This window comes from Hemibagrus wyckioides, linkage group LG03 (genome assembly GCF_019097595.1).
Source record: "Hemibagrus wyckioides isolate EC202008001 linkage group LG03, SWU_Hwy_1.0, whole genome shotgun sequence".
Lineage (NCBI taxonomy): Eukaryota > Metazoa > Chordata > Actinopteri > Siluriformes > Bagridae > Hemibagrus > Hemibagrus wyckioides.
The window spans coordinates 7,425,158-7,443,733 of NC_080712.1; the positions used below are offsets into that span (position 1 = coordinate 7,425,158).

The 18,576-nt window shown below is 37.2% G+C and overlaps 1 protein-coding gene across 1 annotated transcript; it reads left to right on the forward strand.

The window, feature by feature from the left end:
• The first annotated feature begins 1,544 nt into the window (after positions 1 to 1,544).
• LOC131346977 (von Willebrand factor A domain-containing protein 7-like) lies at positions 1,545 to 17,346 on the forward strand. The gene is made up of 17 exons (XM_058380794.1): positions 1,545 to 1,615; positions 1,711 to 1,919; positions 2,011 to 2,283; positions 2,544 to 2,637; positions 3,679 to 3,792; positions 4,641 to 4,821; positions 4,963 to 5,126; positions 7,445 to 7,557; positions 7,803 to 7,919; positions 9,051 to 9,257; positions 10,070 to 10,202; positions 10,317 to 10,469; positions 10,622 to 10,714; positions 10,800 to 11,068; positions 11,265 to 11,558; positions 12,057 to 12,362; positions 17,079 to 17,346. Exons 2-17 carry the CDS (start codon positions 1,719 to 1,721, stop codon positions 17,181 to 17,183), a joined length of 2,817 nt encoding a protein of 938 aa, XP_058236777.1. The 5' UTR covers positions 1,545 to 1,615; positions 1,711 to 1,718; the 3' UTR covers positions 17,184 to 17,346.
• Positions 17,347 to 18,576: the final 1,230 nt, after the last annotated feature.

An 18,576-nucleotide genomic window follows, 5' to 3' on the forward strand; every position in this document is an offset into this window, starting at 1 on the left:
TCTTCTAATATCTCTCCTGTAAAAATATATTGTTTATAAATTTTTCCTAATTGACGTGATTACCCTCAAAATTAGGATGTTAATGGTCATCTGAATGACACATGTAAGATGTGGGACTAAAATACTGCTTGTACATGTTAAAACTCTTACACTGTCCTAATTAAAACTATAGTGTATAGTAAAACTTGTGTCTGTAACAGTGATGACAAAACATTAGGCAGGTAAATAGTCATAAAATTAGATTAAATTGCATAGCCTAAACAGCCTGTATAAACTTATTAAACTTCCTTATTTACATTTTTTAATTGATCTGATCAGTTTGTGCTTAGCAAACATGCAAATGGATGCCTGGGGAGCTTAGAGGGTTCAGGATGGAGGTGAAAGTTTGTACTACTCCCACTCCCGATCAAGTGGACATCGAAAAAGGTCAGTTATTGAAAGTAAATCCTGAGGGGTATATGTACATATAGACATTGATGACTACTTTCTTGATTATAATAAAGATACGTCTCATATTCTCAGAAAGTAAGACATTAATACAGAAATATACCAATAAAGATTTTGTTCCCTGGAAGCTTTCAGAACAGTCAGAGATTCCCAAAGAGAGGTAAGCATGTCTAAAGGAACTCATTCTATTCTATTCTATTCTATTCTATTCTATTCTATTCTATTCTATTCTATTCCATTTTAATTTGTATAGCACTTTTAATAATGGACATTGTCTCAAAGCAGAAATATAAAAATAAAAATTACAAAGTTTAAAATGAAATTAATATTTATCTCTAATGAGTAAGCCTAACCCCTCTGGTTCCAGGAAGCCTACTGGAGGAGGGAAGTCTGAGTATGTGGATGTCTCTTTTCAGGGTGGAAGCAAGTGCAGAATTTCTCCTTATTTTCAATGCTGAACAAACTAGAAACAGAAACTGTGGTCAAAGAAAAACAAAAAACAACTACAAGTATACAGAACTACTCAAAAACTAGATCAAACAGGTCTAGTCTAGGTCTAGATGTTCTGATGATATATAAATGTTCTTTGTACTCTTTATATAAAATAATTTATATTGCTATTAAATATAGACTATCTGCTGAATGGGCTGCTGAATGAGTGGGTAGTGTGTATAGTATATATTTGATATGAAACCTTCTTCTTGTTGTTAAGATAGTGCTTGGCACAGATGCTTCCACTAAGCTGAATGCTATACTGCAAAGCAATTCTCTAAGAATATCCTCTGTCAAAAAACCTTGTTCCTAAAGCTGGGTGTCAGGCTTGTACAGCCTACATGAGCATACGCTAGAGAACTTTGACTATGCTGACTGGTCACTTGACATTCCTAAAATTCTAAGAGTAGCAATAATTCATCATGAGTAATTTCATTAATAAATAGTAGTAAGCCTTCAGAAGCTACTCTTTGAGGGAAATTTTAAATAATAGAACTATTACTTTTGCACTTCCTGATGAGTTACATAAAAAGGGAAACAGTTTACTATGGGAGTGTCTTCCATACCTGTTTTTTTTTTTTTTGTGACACTCTTAATGACGAGTACAGACACAAAAGTTTGTTCATTACTAGAGAGTGTAGATCCACTGAAGACACCTGAAGGTTAAAGCTTTAAGGTATGATTTACACTACAATGTTCTATTTATGTATTGAATAATTATTGACAAAAATATTAGAAGGCAGATTGTTTATATTATTTTTCTCTTCACAGTCTTGAAGATGATAACCACCACAGTACAGTTTCAAACACTGTTCCGTCTGTATCTCATGATGATCCTCATAACAAGTCAGACAACGGCCTTTATGACTCTTTGGACAAAATCTAAAAAGCATCAGGACATAACTCGTGATGCAATTCTACAGACAACAGCTGATGTCTGCAAACTGCGAGCACTCAATCAGGGACGAGATTTTCTTCTGGTAAATAAAACATTTTATATATACTGTATGTTTCATTGATTTTTTTTGAATGACAATTTAATGACATTTTTTTTTATCTTTCTTAACCCAGAAATTCCCACTGACAGTAGACTCAGTGGCAGAAGCTTGTTTCTCATCTCATTTTGCCAAACACTTTCACAGGAGCATCAACGAGATAAATCATCACAATGCCTGGGTTGACTTTTCGAAAATGTTTATCCCAAGTTACCATTTTAACAGCGAGGAGTTTTTATCTGGACGGGATCTTATTACTAAAGGAGTTTCTGCTGTCAAATACAGTGTCAGGCAACAGAGCTATCAAGCTGCTAGAGAGGCGCTTGGTAAAATCCTACACACTTTGCAGGTATGGCACCATGTTATTGAAGAAAATCAGAATTGCTAAAAATTGAGCTGAAAATATATTGAGAAATTTAAAACAAATTAGACATTGATCAACATTGCTTTAATATCTAACAAAGTGTCATGCTTTATTGAGACATTACTTGTTCAGCATTAACAGAATGTGTGGGTTATTGTTTACTTCTTGAATAAAGAAGCAACAGCTACATTGATTTTGCAGTGATTGTGTTGTAATCCAGACCCTGCTTCATGTCTTTCCCTAAGGATTTTTACAGTCATAGTAACTGGATTGAGCTGGGAAAGCGAGAACCGTATTCCACCCTGATTAAACCAGACACCCCGATCAGCAACATAGCAGGTAAATAAACACAGTGTAGGTATATGGGTGTTTGTGGTAAACTGTGTTTACCTGTATTTCCTGTTCCCGTAAATATAAGTGTACTTAGAGTTTTAGTATATGTGAACAATTGTGATTATACATTTGAAAAGGATTTAAAGTACTTTTTGTGTTAAAGATAAATAGCCTCTGTGGAAGATTTGCTTGGATAGATAGATAGATAGATAGATAGATAGATAGATAGATAGATAGATAGATAGATAGATAGATAGATAGATAGATAGATAGATAGATAGATAGATAGATAGATAGATAGATAGACTGGGGTTTTGAGATATGCTGTTCACGCTATATTGAACAAGCCAAAGAAACAGGCAATGTTGAAGACCATAAACACAGAGGTCAACCATGGAAGCTAAATACTGCAGATGAAAGATACATCATGCTTAATTGACCTCAACATCAGAAGATGTCCAGCAGTACCATCAGCAAAGAACTGGTGGAAAAAAGTGGGAACCAGGTATGCCCATCTGCTGTCTTCATGGAAGAATTATGGCCAAAAGCCATACATCCAACATGGAAACAAGGCTAAGAGACTTAACTATGCACAAAAACATCTGAACTTGGGTTCAGAAAATGGTAGCAGGTGCTCTAGACTGATGACTGTGGTTCATTTTCTAAGATGTTTGGAACAACCTACCTGCCGAATTCCTGGTGCTGTGTACAAGTGTACCTAGAGGAATTGATGCTGTTCTGCAGGCAAAGGGTGATCCAAATATTTCAAGACATTCACACCAAATATTGACTTGATTTGGATTTCTTTTCTGTTCAAAACTCTATTAACACATATTTTTGAAAGCATAGTAAAACTTTTGCAAAGTACTGTATTTATTGAAAACTTGTATCTTGTATACTGATGCCTGATGTGGAAATAAATTGTACACCAAGGACAATGCAATTACAAAAAAAGAATCCGCAGCAGCCCATGTTTTAAAGGAAATGAAACAGATTAATTTGATGTCATACAACATAAGTTTCTAAGTTTCTTATCTGTTTTGCCAGATTCAGAAACATGCAGAAAATGTACTGGTGACACCTGTACAGGAAACATCCTGGAAGAGGTCATTGAAAAGCAGAAACTAACATCAGGATACTATGGCTTGTCCAAACCAAAAGGTAATGTCTCAAAGAGTTTAAGCAAAAAAATAAAGTCAGAGATATTTAGTATGAAATCAACATCTAGAAAATTGTCGGATGAAAATATTCCAGTTTTACCTGTTTATTTAAATCTACGGTGACCGAGAAGTGCAAAACAATAAAACAAATCCGAAAACAAAATAACAAATCAGTAAACAAATTAACAAATTCAAAAACACAACGACAATTTAGACAAAACAGAAAAGGTAGTTTGCAAATGGAATTCTTAACGTTGATTGGACGAGACATCTGTCACTCAAGATATACAAGAAGTAGAATATTGTGTATCTAACTTTATTTCTTGTACATGTGTGGAGTTCTGCCTTCACTTTTAACCATTTTTTAGATTCTTTAGGAAGGACGTTTATATGGTGTGATTTTGGATATACTGATAGAGTATCATGGCATAAACATTAGTTTGCAATTTCTAAAAACACACCTAACACACCTAAATACCAAACTATTCCAGATTAAAAGATGTACAGAGTGCTATAAGAGCAGTGCTGTGTTCATATACACACAAAGCAACTTTTTACAGCCACAGCAAGTTGTACTTCCGTGTATTCTGAGTGACAGATGTCTCGTCCAATCTGCGTTAAGAATTCCATTCGCAAACTATACCTACCTTTTCCATTTTGTCTAAATTGTCTTTCTGTTGTTGGATTTGTTATTTTGTTTTCTGATTGGTTATTGTGTTTTGCACTTCTCAGACACCGTATAAATCTGTTTAATTTTCACCTGCAATGTTGATACAGTATTTTACATTTTGTTCACTCTGTCATACAAATTAAATATTTTGTGTCTTCAAATTTCTATTTTATCTTAAGGAAAGTGCAGTCATGGAGGATTACTTGATATATCAAGTTGGTTTGAAGGTGGCATAAATAAGGATACAGACAGCTCCCACCATGGTTATCTGCATTATGAGGCGGCATCGGTAGCTACTGCTGCTACCAGAGAACTACTGGAAGATATCAGAGCAGCGATTGGAGATTCTGAATTTCTTAGGTACTTGAACAAGTCTATAACTGTATAAATATACTGAGTAATAATATTTAAAAAAGCACAGACAAATATATGTTACTATGTAGGCTTATCTGCTCAGTAGTACAGCTGTGTGTGACACTGCTCTTAATTGTCACCCCTCAGACTGATGGGATTCAGCCCGACATTGTGTTTTGTTATTGACACCACTGGCAGCATGGGTGATGACATTGATGAGGTCAGAAGAAAAGCTTTTTCTATCATTGACAGTAGAATAGGCACAGCAGCTCCACCCTCAGAATACATCCTCGTGCCATTTAATGACCCTGGTAAGTCTGATTCCTTGATTGTTTTTAAAATACGAATTTTAAAAGCATACTATATGCTGTATGTGATTATATGCATAATAAATATATATGTGTGTAATATGGAAACTATTTAATTTAATTCATTTTAGTTGTATAGCGCTTTTAACAATGGATATTGTCTCAAAGCAGCTTTACAGAATATAAAAAATATAGAACAAAAAGTTCAAGATTTAATATTGGACTTATATTTCAATTTATTTGTATTTATCCCTAATGAGCAAGCCTAAGGCAACAAGGAAAAGCTCCCTTAGATAATATGAGGAAGAAAACTTAAGAGGAACCAGATTCAAAAGGGAACCCATCCTCATTTGGGTGACACCAGAGAGTGTGATTATAAATAATAATGTCCTTTCTACAGTTGTATACAGTCATTTAAATTTGTGTAACCAGGCACACAAGCAACACAGAAATTAGCTCAATATCTGACTTCATTGTAGATTTAACACCGACTCCTCCATGCCAGAGCCTTCAAATGCTCAATGATGGAGATACAGCATATGTAGATGTTATTTTGTGTATTGATTAGGAGGTTGTTATACTCAAAGTCCACATAGGGTTGGCATCTCCTATTCAAGAAATCTTCTCTCCAAAACCTTCATAAAGCGGAATCTAACTGGAGCTAGTACATCTCTAGATGCCTCTGGATCCTCATGGGGTTGACAGCTTCTCTTTGAAGGTCCAAAATCTTCATGAAGCAGAACACAACTGGAGCTGGCACAATTTCTAGATGCCTTGGAATGGGTAGAAAAGTAGAAGGAAGTAAGAGGAATTAGCATAGCTGCTGTTCATAAGATGTACTGGAGCACAAGGTTATGAGATGTATTATGTGTATGCCTGGCTAAAGAGATATGTCTTTAATCTACATTTTAACTGGGAAAGTGTGTCTTAACCCCTGAACATTGTCAGGAAGGCTATTCCAAAGTTTAGGAGCTAAATGTGAAAAATGTCTAATGCCTATAGTGGACTTTGCTATTATGGGAACTACCAGAATCCAGAGTTTTGCGATTACAAAGAGCATGAAGGATTGTAGCGAGAACACTGGTTTAAAACCAGCTAAGCAATTTAGAGCTTGGTAAGTAAGTAGCAATAGTTTCTAATTTATTCAAAACTTAACAGGTATCCAGTGTGGGGATGACACAGTTGGGGTTATATGATCAAACTATTCAATTCAATTATATTTATAAAGTGCTTTTAACAATAGACAATGGGTTCAAAGCAGCTTTTCCAGCTCTGGATATGGATTTAGATTTATATCTAATAAGCAAGCCAGAGATCATGGTGGCAAGGAAAACAGGAAATCTGTGAATCTGAGAATCTGTATGGTACTAACTCACAAGGCTGAGAGAACACAGATTATTAGGTATGTTGTTAAAAATTAGAGGTTTAAGAGGGAGTACATTATGTGCAGAGTGCAAGCAGGCATTCTGTAAAGACTAGCTATGGCAGCTTAAATAAATAGGAGATCCAGAAAGTAAAACAGGCATCAAGGTATCATGTGATATAGAGGAGCCAGTCATTCCAAGATCAACCAACCTGAATGAATGCATGATCAAGGGTTTGATAACTGCCAGTCCAGTTTATTGCATATTATTCCACAGCTAGTTGCCAGTGATTACAATGTCAGTTAAATAAACAAGGACACATTCATTTATACAATACTTATACTAATACTTATTATACATTTATTCATTCATACAGTTCTTGAACAAACACAAATTAATTTCAGTTGTCACTTATGTTATAGCAGCCATAAACAAACACTGTAAATATAAAGTGCATATCCTTGTTAGGTGGAGTTTCTGCCATTAAAGATCCCCATGTGATTTGCTAGTATAGAAACAATTATTAAATAAAGTGAACTGTGACCTACTGTCAGAACAGCAGTTATAGTTAATTTGAGAATTCGAGGTCCATGAGACTTGATGAGGTACATGATATAAGATAATAACCAATGTAGTAGGGTTTCCTATATCAGAAATGAAAAGAAAAAGCAAAAAGTGACATTTTCATGTCATGTTGCTTACTGATAAAAAAGTAAAATAAAAATGGAAAAATAATTTTAAAATTATATATTGGGTTAAATTTTTTTATTCTAATTTCTTTAATTTAATTTCTATTTTTTACTAGAAAATATAAATTAGTATTTTCTGTGCTTATGGTACAGTGTATGGACAAATTATAGATACTGCATTTTATCTAAGCAGGACCAAAATTGTTAAGCATAACATAATACAATGGATTGATTAAACAAACAAACAAATTATTGCCCATTCTTTCAGATTATGGCCCACTAACAAGAACAACTGATCTGAATCAGTTTAAAGTGCAAATTAATGCACTTAGACCTCACGATGGAGGAGATGCCCCTGAAATGTGTCTTTCAGGTCTCCAGGTAATTTTCTAACTTGTTGCTCTTTGAATGTCCTGAAATATAAACCAGCTTATTAATATTATTCATGCTTCCATGATTTGTGTAAATGTTATCTATTTGGGGGAATAAAAATATATTTCTATTTCCAAACTTATATATTTAAAAAGATGTCAATAGGGCTACATGCGATGACGTGCCGCATTAAATGTATTTGTTTATGAAATTATTTTTTATATTTTTCTATCATTGTATCCTTTCCGTTCTAGCTTGCCCTCACTGGATCTCTTCCACAGTCTGAGATTTTTGTTTTCACTGATGCTGATGCAAAAGATAAATGGTTGACAAGCACTGTGCGAGTACTGATTGAGAAAACAAAGTCTGTTGTGAGTACATGCAAATCTTATCATGCTTTGGCCCATTTCCAAAAATAGACTTAAAGTTCTCAAAACACTTAATGCAAGTACTACAGGCATTTCTCTGTCTTATGAAATCTCTGTCTTACCTACAGAAGGTAGAAACTCACTTGAAACCATTAACTCATTTATTCTGAACAAAGTATATTCATAATATTTACAGAAAAATATAAAAATGGTATCTTTCCCAAGATGGCAAAAAGCTTAATGTCACATGGGGCTCATGGACAGAGACAGGCCATGAGGACACAGGTGCAGGTGGGCTCTTTATTATAGTTCCAAAGACAGGCAAGAACAGGATTACTGGCTAGGCTAATAACAAAACTCAAAACAAAACAAAGACAGGCAGGAAGAGAACAGGCTATAGTCAGGAAACTGGATAAATGAAAATGCTGAACAAAGGCTCAGTAATCTTGCAAACGCAAAAACATGGAAGCATATATTTTGCAACCAAAACAAAAAAAGCATGGGTTTAAATGAGACCATGAATCAAGAATGAAACTGAAAACAGATGAACATAATCAGCAGGATAGAAAAGGAAAGAGCAAATGACAAGACAGGGGTGAATGTGAATAAAAAGCACATGGCAAAGTAAACAAACAAGGAACAAAGTGGAACAGTAACAGAACATAAGAATAAGTGAGAAAAGTGATACTCCCAAACTGCTTTATACCTGGGACTGGAGCAGAGCATGGGACTGGGATTGGTGCAGGGCCTGGGACTGGGATTGAAGCAGTACTCAATTTAGATCAGTAAGATTAATTCAATGTATATTATGATTAAGGAAAGACATTTTTTATTTGTATGCATACATTTAAATTCTGTGTTAAAGCAATGAAAAATGGTTATAATTTTTTGATGAAATGACTAATGTTTTGCGGTACTTCATGGTGTTTTGAGACTATTACTATTATCATTTGATGATTGTACCAAAATAACTAACAAAAATATACACACACAGGACAATTACTAATAGTGTTAATTAGAACTTTTCAAAGTTTGTAAATTATACTGATCATTTATACCTTAGTTGTAATTAAAGATGAGTTCATCTTGTGAAACCACTTAAAAATTACATTTTCTTTCTTTCCCAATCTGAAGGTGAACTTTATGTTAACTAATGGCTTTAGTCTTCGGCGTCGCAGATCTGTCCATCGCCAACAGCGAGCATCCACTGGGCTATCCACTCAGTTGAACCAGGTCTACCATGAGCTGGCTCAGGCCTCTGGGGGTCAGGCTATTGAGGTCACCAAAGCAACATTGGGCCAAGTCACTGGCATTATTGCAATTATCTCCAGCCCTACACTGGTGATTATAGAAATACTTTAAACAAAAAAAGATAGTAGCATAAAGATAACTCTTAGTTTACTTGCAGTGTACCCATCATTTGGACTAGCATCACATTTAAGCTGTGGTCCTGCCTTACATTCAGTGCTTCTGAGAGCTCCAGATTGATATGAACTGTAAAAGGATAAAGAACTTACCTCAGTCAGGGGTGGCACATAATGAATCTGAACCCAAGATTGAGGCCAACTGAGTAAATAGGTAGAAAAAATATTATAGACTATAATCTATTTTGGATGTGAGGCTGGAGTGAATGTTTGGAGACATTACATTTAATAATCACAAAATTTATCAGTGGTCAATGGTACAAACAGGCAGAGCTCGGAACAAAAACTAACAGATATACACAGGCTAGGCATTTGACATATGGCATATATGGCATATGTGGTTATAGTCAAAAATGGAAAAAAGTAGAAAGACTAAGAAATGTACACAGTAGAGAACATTGTAAAACTTTGCAGTGTGATTGTGAATTTGGCTTGGATTTACAGTTCTTCCAGGTGGGTGATCTGGAACGTTATAATGTCTGGGTTGGATCTAGTCCTCCTGAAAAGAATCTGAGTGTAACACTTGATAAAATTACATATGACTGAACTACTGTAAATAAATTCTTGAAATAATATGAGTGCATAGCCTATAATTGGTTTATGCGCTTCTGCACTGCTTACTTAGTTCATCAATATTTGCTAAAACTTCTACAGTGCTGAAGTTAAAATGATATATTTTTTTTTAAATCTTTTTAGAAACTTGTTCATATTATTATTCTGTTTCTTCAGGTAACTCTCTTTCAGGCTGTAAGAAACCCAGGAGATGCTGAAATCTTCTCAGTCTTTGTGGATTCTTCTTTGCAAAATCTGACAATTTACATCACAGGCAACTCTCCAGTTTACACCATCACTAGTCCCTCAGGTGTGTAGATTGTAAAAAATATCCAATAACCCTTATTCTGAAAAATGGCAACATAACATCAACTTTATGTAATGCTAGGCTAAATATTCACAATGATCCAATTATCTAACCCAGGAGTCTCACAGAACAGCACTAAACTGAATGGGACTTTGGGGCTTATTCAGAAGGTTGGTAACTTCCACATAGTGCAACCAAATATTGCAGAGCAGGTTGGACTGTGGCTCTTCAGTATTAATTCCACACAGCCCTACAGCATCAAAGTTATTGGTAAAATCAGTTGTCTAATCTCTCCTGATTATCTGTCAATAAATAAATGACAGCAATGAAAGATATTCAATTAGTAACTGGGTATGTCTGTCTGTCTCTCTGATTGTTTGTGTGTTTGTTTGTTTGTTTGTTTGTTTGTTTTTAATATTCAGGTCAAAGTGTTGTCGACTTCATGTTCTACTTTGTAGAACTTTCCGAAGGGCTTCATCCAAGCTATGCTGTATTAAACAGCCGGCCTACAGCAAGTAAGTCAACAACTCTGCATAACAAATAATCAGTTAACTGTTTTTTTTTCTTATATTTCTACTCTATTTTTATACTTCATTTTAGACAATAATGTCACCCTGTTGGTGACCTTGGTCGGTGGAGACAGTGTGAAACTTACAGAGGTATCTCTGGTTGAAGCCTCAAGTTTCATCTCTTTTAATGGGTCACTAGAAGAGGTAACTAGTGGGCAGTACTTTGTGACCTTCAACAGAGTCCCAGCAGGAGAGTTTACAGTTCGTGTGGTTGGACAGATCAGTTCCTCAAGATCTTCAAATAACACCTTTCAGAGACAATCACCAACTCAATTCCAAACATCAACTGTGATCATTACTGTAAGTCTGAATACAAAATATGAGAAATTATCAAAAATTACACTCTAGGTGAAAAAAACCTTATAAATATACTAATATTTAATATTTATTTTTGAGAGATAAGTGTTCAAGTGCATAGTTTGCAAAAGCTAATTTTAATGCCATTGAAATATGCTTTTTGGGGTAACAGTTTACTTTCTTTTATTCTTACCCTCAGACTCAACCAGTTGGAACAATGGAACCAGGAAAACAATTCACTCTCCCATTCACAATTGCAACCAATGGCACTGGAGGAATCTTTAACATAAGTGCCAACAATGATCGCAATTTTAATACTCGCTTTAACACATCTGTAACTCTCGTTAGTGGGGTCAGTGTGAATGATACAGTAACTCTCACTGTTCCTGAAAATATTACCTCTGGAACTGATGTCACTGTGACAATTGAAGCTAAAGCAGCTAATGGAACTGACTCCAACTATGCTGTGCTGCGCATTGCTGTTATTGCTCCGGTAATTACTAATATTACTTGAAATAATCAAGGAATTTGCTGTCAAAAGAATTACCAGTGCCTAAATTCTGTTGTTGAAGAGAAGGGCATTTAAGTTTTAAAGTAGACAGGCCTTTCCATTATACCTCAATACAAACTACTATGATACTCATTTCAGGTTTCTGTGGTCATCTAAAAAATAAAAACCTGCTAAATACCCAAAAAGACAATTTGGGGAAATTGGGTTTTTCTGTCTATACAGTACCTTGCCACTTCTTATTTAAGAGACTATACATAGATTTCACCAAATCAATATGGAAATTTAGTAAACAGGTATGCAGACACCTGAAACCTTGTTTCACCTGATTTTGTGGTTTGGATATATAGAGAAATATATTTTATTTGAATTAAATATTGTAATTAAGTATAATAATAAAGGTAATAATTAAGCATAAATAATAAAAAAATCTCAAAATATCTGAACTGAAACTAATACTTCACTGTTTTCTCCTCCTTTAAGGTAAAAGATTTTACTCCTCCCTTGTGTGAGGCAGTTAGTGTAAAGGCTAACTGTTCAGGCAACTGCAGCCTTTCCTCATGGTATCTCACTGCCAACGTGACTGATGGAAATGGGTCAGGAATTCAGAGTGTGAGAACCCTCCAGGGAAACGGGAACCTCACCACCACCACTGTGCTCAGAGACACAGGTGTGAATGTCACTATGGTCATCTACAATGCCTCTTGCTGTTCCCAGAACCTGGAACTGGTTGCTGTGGATAAAGCAGGAAATGTTGCTACCTGTTTTAATATTGTAAAGGCTACAGAAACAAGCACCAGCACTGCATCCATTGTAACAGCAACCAACACCACTATCACCAACACCACCACCAACAACACAATCACCAACACCACCACCAACATAAACAACAACATCAACACTACTAACTCCACCACTATCACCAACACCACCAACAACAACACAATCACCAACACCACCACCAACATAAACAACAACATCAACACTACTAACTCCACCACTATCACCAACACCACCAACAACAACACAATCACCAACACCACCACCAACATAAACAACATCAACACTACCAACTCCACCACTATCACCAACACCACCAACAACAACACAATCACCAACACCACCACCAACATAAACAACATCAACACTACTAACTCCACCACTATCACCAACACCACCAACAACAACACAATCACCAACACCACCACCAACATAAACATCAACACTACCAACTCCACCACTATCACCAACACCACCAACAACAACACAATCACCAACACCACCACCAACATAAACAACATCAACACTACTAACTCCACCACTATCACCAACACCACCAACAACAACACAATCACCAACACCACCACCAACATAAACAACAACATCAACACTACTAACTCCACCACTATCACCAACACCACCAACAACAACACAATCACCAACACCACCACCAACATAAACAACATCAACACTACCAACTCCACCACTATCACCAACACCACCAACAACAACACAATCACCAACACCACCACCAACATAAACAACATCAACACTACTAACTCCACCACTATCACCAACACCACCAACAACAACACAATCACCAACACCACCACCAACATAAACAACAACATCAACACTACTAACTCCACCACTATCACCAACACCACCAACAACAACACAATCACCAACACCACCACCAACATAAATAACATCAACACTACTAACTCCACCACTATCACCAACACCACCAACAACAACACAATCACCAACACCACCACCAACATAAACAACATCAACACTACCAACTCCACCACTATCACCAACACCACCAACAACAACACAATCACCAACACCACCACCAACATAAATAACATCAACACTACTAACTCCACCACTATCACCAACACCACCAACAACAACACAATCACCAACACCACCACCAACATAAACAACATCAACACTACCAACTCCACCACTATCACCAACACCACCAACAACAACACAATCACCAACACCACCACCAACATAAACAACATCAACACTACCAACTCCACCACTATCACCAACACCACCAACAACAACACAATCACCAACACCACCACCAACATAAACAACATCAACACTACCAACTCCACCACTATCACCAACACCACCAACAACAACACAATCACCAACACTACCACCAACATAAACAACATCAACACTACCAACTCCACCACTATCACCAACACCACCACCAACATAAACAACAACATCAACACTACTAACTCCACCACTATCACCAACACCACCAACAACAACACAATCACCAACACCACAACCAACATAAACAACATCAACACTACTAACTCCACCACTATCACCAACACCACCAACAACAACACAATCACCAACACCACCACCAACATAAACAACATCAACACTACCAACTCCACCACTATCACCAACACCACCAACAACAACACAATCACCAACACCACCACCAACATAAACAACATCAACACTACCAACTCCACCACTATCACCAACACCACCAACAACAACACAATCACCAACACCACCACCAACATAAACAACATCAACACTACCAACTCCACCACTATCACCAACACCACCAACAACAACACAATCACCAACACCACCACCAACATAAACAACAACATCAACACTACTAACTCCACCACTATCACCAACACCACCAACAACAACACAATCACCAACACCACCACCAACATAAACAACATCAACACTACCAACTCCACCACTATCACCAACACCACCAACAACAACACTATCACCAACACCACCACCAACATAAACAACATCAACACTACCAACTCCACCACTATCACCAACACCACCAACAACAACACAATCACCAACACCACCACCAACATAAACAACATCAACACTACCAACGCCACCACTATCACCAACACCACCACCAACATAAACAACATCAACACTACCAACGCCACCACTATCACCAACACCACCAACAACAACACAATCACCAACACCACCACCAACATAAACAACATCAACACTACTAACTCCACCACTATCACCAACACCACCAACAACAACACAATCACCAACACCACCACCAACATAAACAACATCAACACTACCAACTCCACCACTATCACCAACAACACCACAAACACCACCACTATCACCAACACCACTACCAACACAATCAACACCAACACCACCCCAATCACCAACACCACCACTATCACCAACACCACCACCAACACCACCACTATCACCAACAACAACACCACCAACACCACCCCAATCACCAACACCACCACTATCACCAACACCACCAACAACACAATCAACACTAACACCACCACTATCACCAACACCACCACTATCACCAACACCAATAACACCAACACCACCACAATCACCAACACCACCAACAACAATACCACCAACACCACCCCAATCACCAACACCACCACTATCACCAACACCACCACCAACAACAATACCACCAACACCACCCCAATCACCAACACCACCACCAACACCATCAACACCAACAGTACCACTATCACCAATACCACCAACAACAACACCAACACTGCCACTACCACTAACACCACCACTATCACCAACAGCACCAACTACACCACCACTATCACCAACACAATCAACACCAACAACAGCACTATCACAAACACAACCAATAGCACCTCCAATACCAACACCACCACCAACATAAACAACATCAACACTACCAACTCCACCACTATCACCAACACCACCACTATCACCAACAGCACCAACAACAACAACACCACTATCACCAACACCAACAACAACACAATCAACACTAACACCACCACTATCACCAACACCACCAACAACAACACCACCACTATCACCAACACCAATAACACCAACACCACCACAATCACCAACACAACCAACAACAATACCACCAACACCACCCCAATCACCAACACCACCACTATCACCAACACCACCACCAACACAATCAACACCAACACCACCACTATCACCAACAACACTATCAACACCACCCCTATCACCAACACCACCACTATCACCAACAACACTATCAACACCACCCCTATCACCAACACCACCACTATCACCAACAACAACAACAGTACCAACAACACTATCAACACCACCCCTATCACCAACACCACCATCACCAACAACAACAACACTACCAACACCAACACCATCAACACCAACAGTACCACTATCACCAATACCACCAACAACACCAACACTGCCACTATCACTAACACAACCACTATCACCAACAGCACCAACAACACCACCACTATCACCAACACCAACACAATCAACACCAACAACAGCACTATCACAAACACAACCAATAGCACCTCCAACACCAACACCACCACCAACATAAACAACAACATCAACACTACCAACTCCACCACTATCACCAACACCAACACCACCACCAACAACACCACCAATACTTCCACTGTCAACAACACCACCATCACCAACAACACCAACACAATCAACACCAACACCACCACTATCACCAACACCAATAACACCAACACCACCACAATCACCAACAACACCACAAACACCACCACTATCACCAACACCAACACCACTACCAACACAATCAACACCAACACCACCCCAATCACCAACACCACCACTATCACCAACACCACCACCAACACCACCACTATCACCAACAACAACAACACTACCAACACCACCCCAATCACCAACACCACCACTATCACCAACACCAACAATAACAACACTACCAACACTACCACTATCACCAACCCCAACAGCACCACTATCACCAATACCACCACTATCACCAACAGCACCAACAACAACACCACCACTATCACCAACACCAATAACACCAACACCACCACAATCACCAACACCACCAACAACAATACCACCAACACCACCACTATCACCAACACCACCACCACCAATACCAACAACACCACCCCAATCACCAACACCACCACCACCAACAATACCAACAACACCACCCCAATCACCAACACCACCACTATCACCAACACCACCACCACCACCAACACAATCAACACTAACACCACCACTATCACCAACACCACCAACAACACCACCACCACAATCACCAACACCACCACCAACAATACCACCAACACCACCCCAATCACCAACACCACCACTATCACCAACACCACCACCAACAATACCACCAACACCACCCCAATCACCAACACCACCACTATCACCAACACCAACACCATCAACACCAATAGCACCACTATCACCAATACCACCACTATCACCAACAGCACCAACAACATCACCACTATCACCAACACCACCACCAACACAATCAACACTAACAACAGCACTATCACAAACACAACCAATAGCACCTCCAACACCAACACTACCACTATCACTATCACCAACACCACCACAAATACAGCTACAACAACAACATCCCATCCCACCAACCAAACCAGCACTAATAGTGCTGAATGTTGTTTGTGTTTGCCAGTCTTCATTTGGCTCAATGTCGGAGTATCATTTTACCAATTAATGCAGTTCTAAGAATACAGAGAGTAAAAAAATATGTAATGTATTTAAACTTAATTTAAGTCTAAACCCAGTTTAAATACTGAATGTATTACTCTTTGATTTGAGGGTCTATTATCATTATCAAATATCAGTGCATAAACCATATGTGCTAATCATATTAAAGAAACAATTTTTGCCAGCAATCTGAAATCTATGACATTGATCTTTAGCATCAGTTTTCATTTTCATTTTTAAATACAAGATTAAAATTAAAGTACTGGGTATTGTTATTCACATCCTTCTTTTGCTAGTTTTTTTTTTTTTTTGTTTGATTAATTACAGTCTTTTTGCTATTATATGCATACAGGCTTATAAGATTTCAATTTCTGGTATAGCTCTGGTATTCCTCTGTTGTACTTGAATAATTCTATTTTTATTGGCAAAATGTAAGTGCATTTATTGTTTAATGAACTGAATTACAAAGGGATGTACAGATAATGACATAAGGATTACTGGTATACAGTAATTTGAACCATGTATCAAATACGTTCATTGTGTTTAACAGCAAAATAAATAAATAAATAAATAAATAAATCTGTTGATTACTGTCTATGATTTAACGGTTCTGTTTATATTAGATAGATAGATAGATAGATAGATAGATAGATAGATAGATAGATAGATAGATAGATAGATAGATAGATAGATAGAACTTTATTGTCATTGCAAAGTCCAGGTACGTAGCAACAAAATGTTGTTTAGCATCAGAAGTGCACATAGTAGAAATTGTGCAAATAAACAAGTGCAGATAAATATGTAAATATATGGTAAATATAAATATATGGCAGGTAGTAGGTGCATAAAATATATTTCTTTCTCTTGTATTTTTTTCCCTTTTGATTTGCTATAACCGTAATTAAAATGTGAACACAGACTTGTTCGTTTGAAATAAGCGCTTGAAAGCTAAGTCAATTTTCTGGCATTATTGATCGACTCTACCTATGTAAACAGAAAAATGTTGACTGGTTTCAGCTAGCGCCCTAGTAATACCTCTCTTATCCAAAGAATATATATATTTTTCTATATAATATAACGTTTTGAATATAATATTTGAGTATGAGTATTTTTTAATAAGGATAGGAAGATCATTACTGATAATTATATTTTACAGTTAAACATCTATATTATTGGTATTTACATTGCATTTCTAATAGAAACACAACCATATCCCCTACATTATCATATCTTTAATAGATACATCCACAGCTACAATATATAAGAATTTTTTATTAATGCACTGTATATTTCTGCTTGAATTTATGGGTATATAGAAATTCTACATAAATCTAGCGGTAAGAATTCCAATGGGGAAATAAAATTTTCACATTTCCTGTAATAAATAAGCGATGTAGTATAATTTACTGCT

Bases quoted from the DNA above. Each gene is read 5' to 3' on its own strand.
- LOC131346977 (XM_058380794.1), top strand. From the start codon at position 1,719: ATGATAACCACCACAGTACAGTTTCAAACACTGTTCCGTCTGTATCTC. The intron at 9,258-10,069 runs GTGATTATAGAA...CTGTTTCTTCAG, and splicing joins TTATCTCCAGCCCTACACTG to GTAACTCTCTTTCAGGCTGT. The intron at 12,363-17,078 runs ACAAGCACCAGC...ACAACATCCCAT, and splicing joins ATATTGTAAAGGCTACAGAA to CCCACCAACCAAACCAGCAC.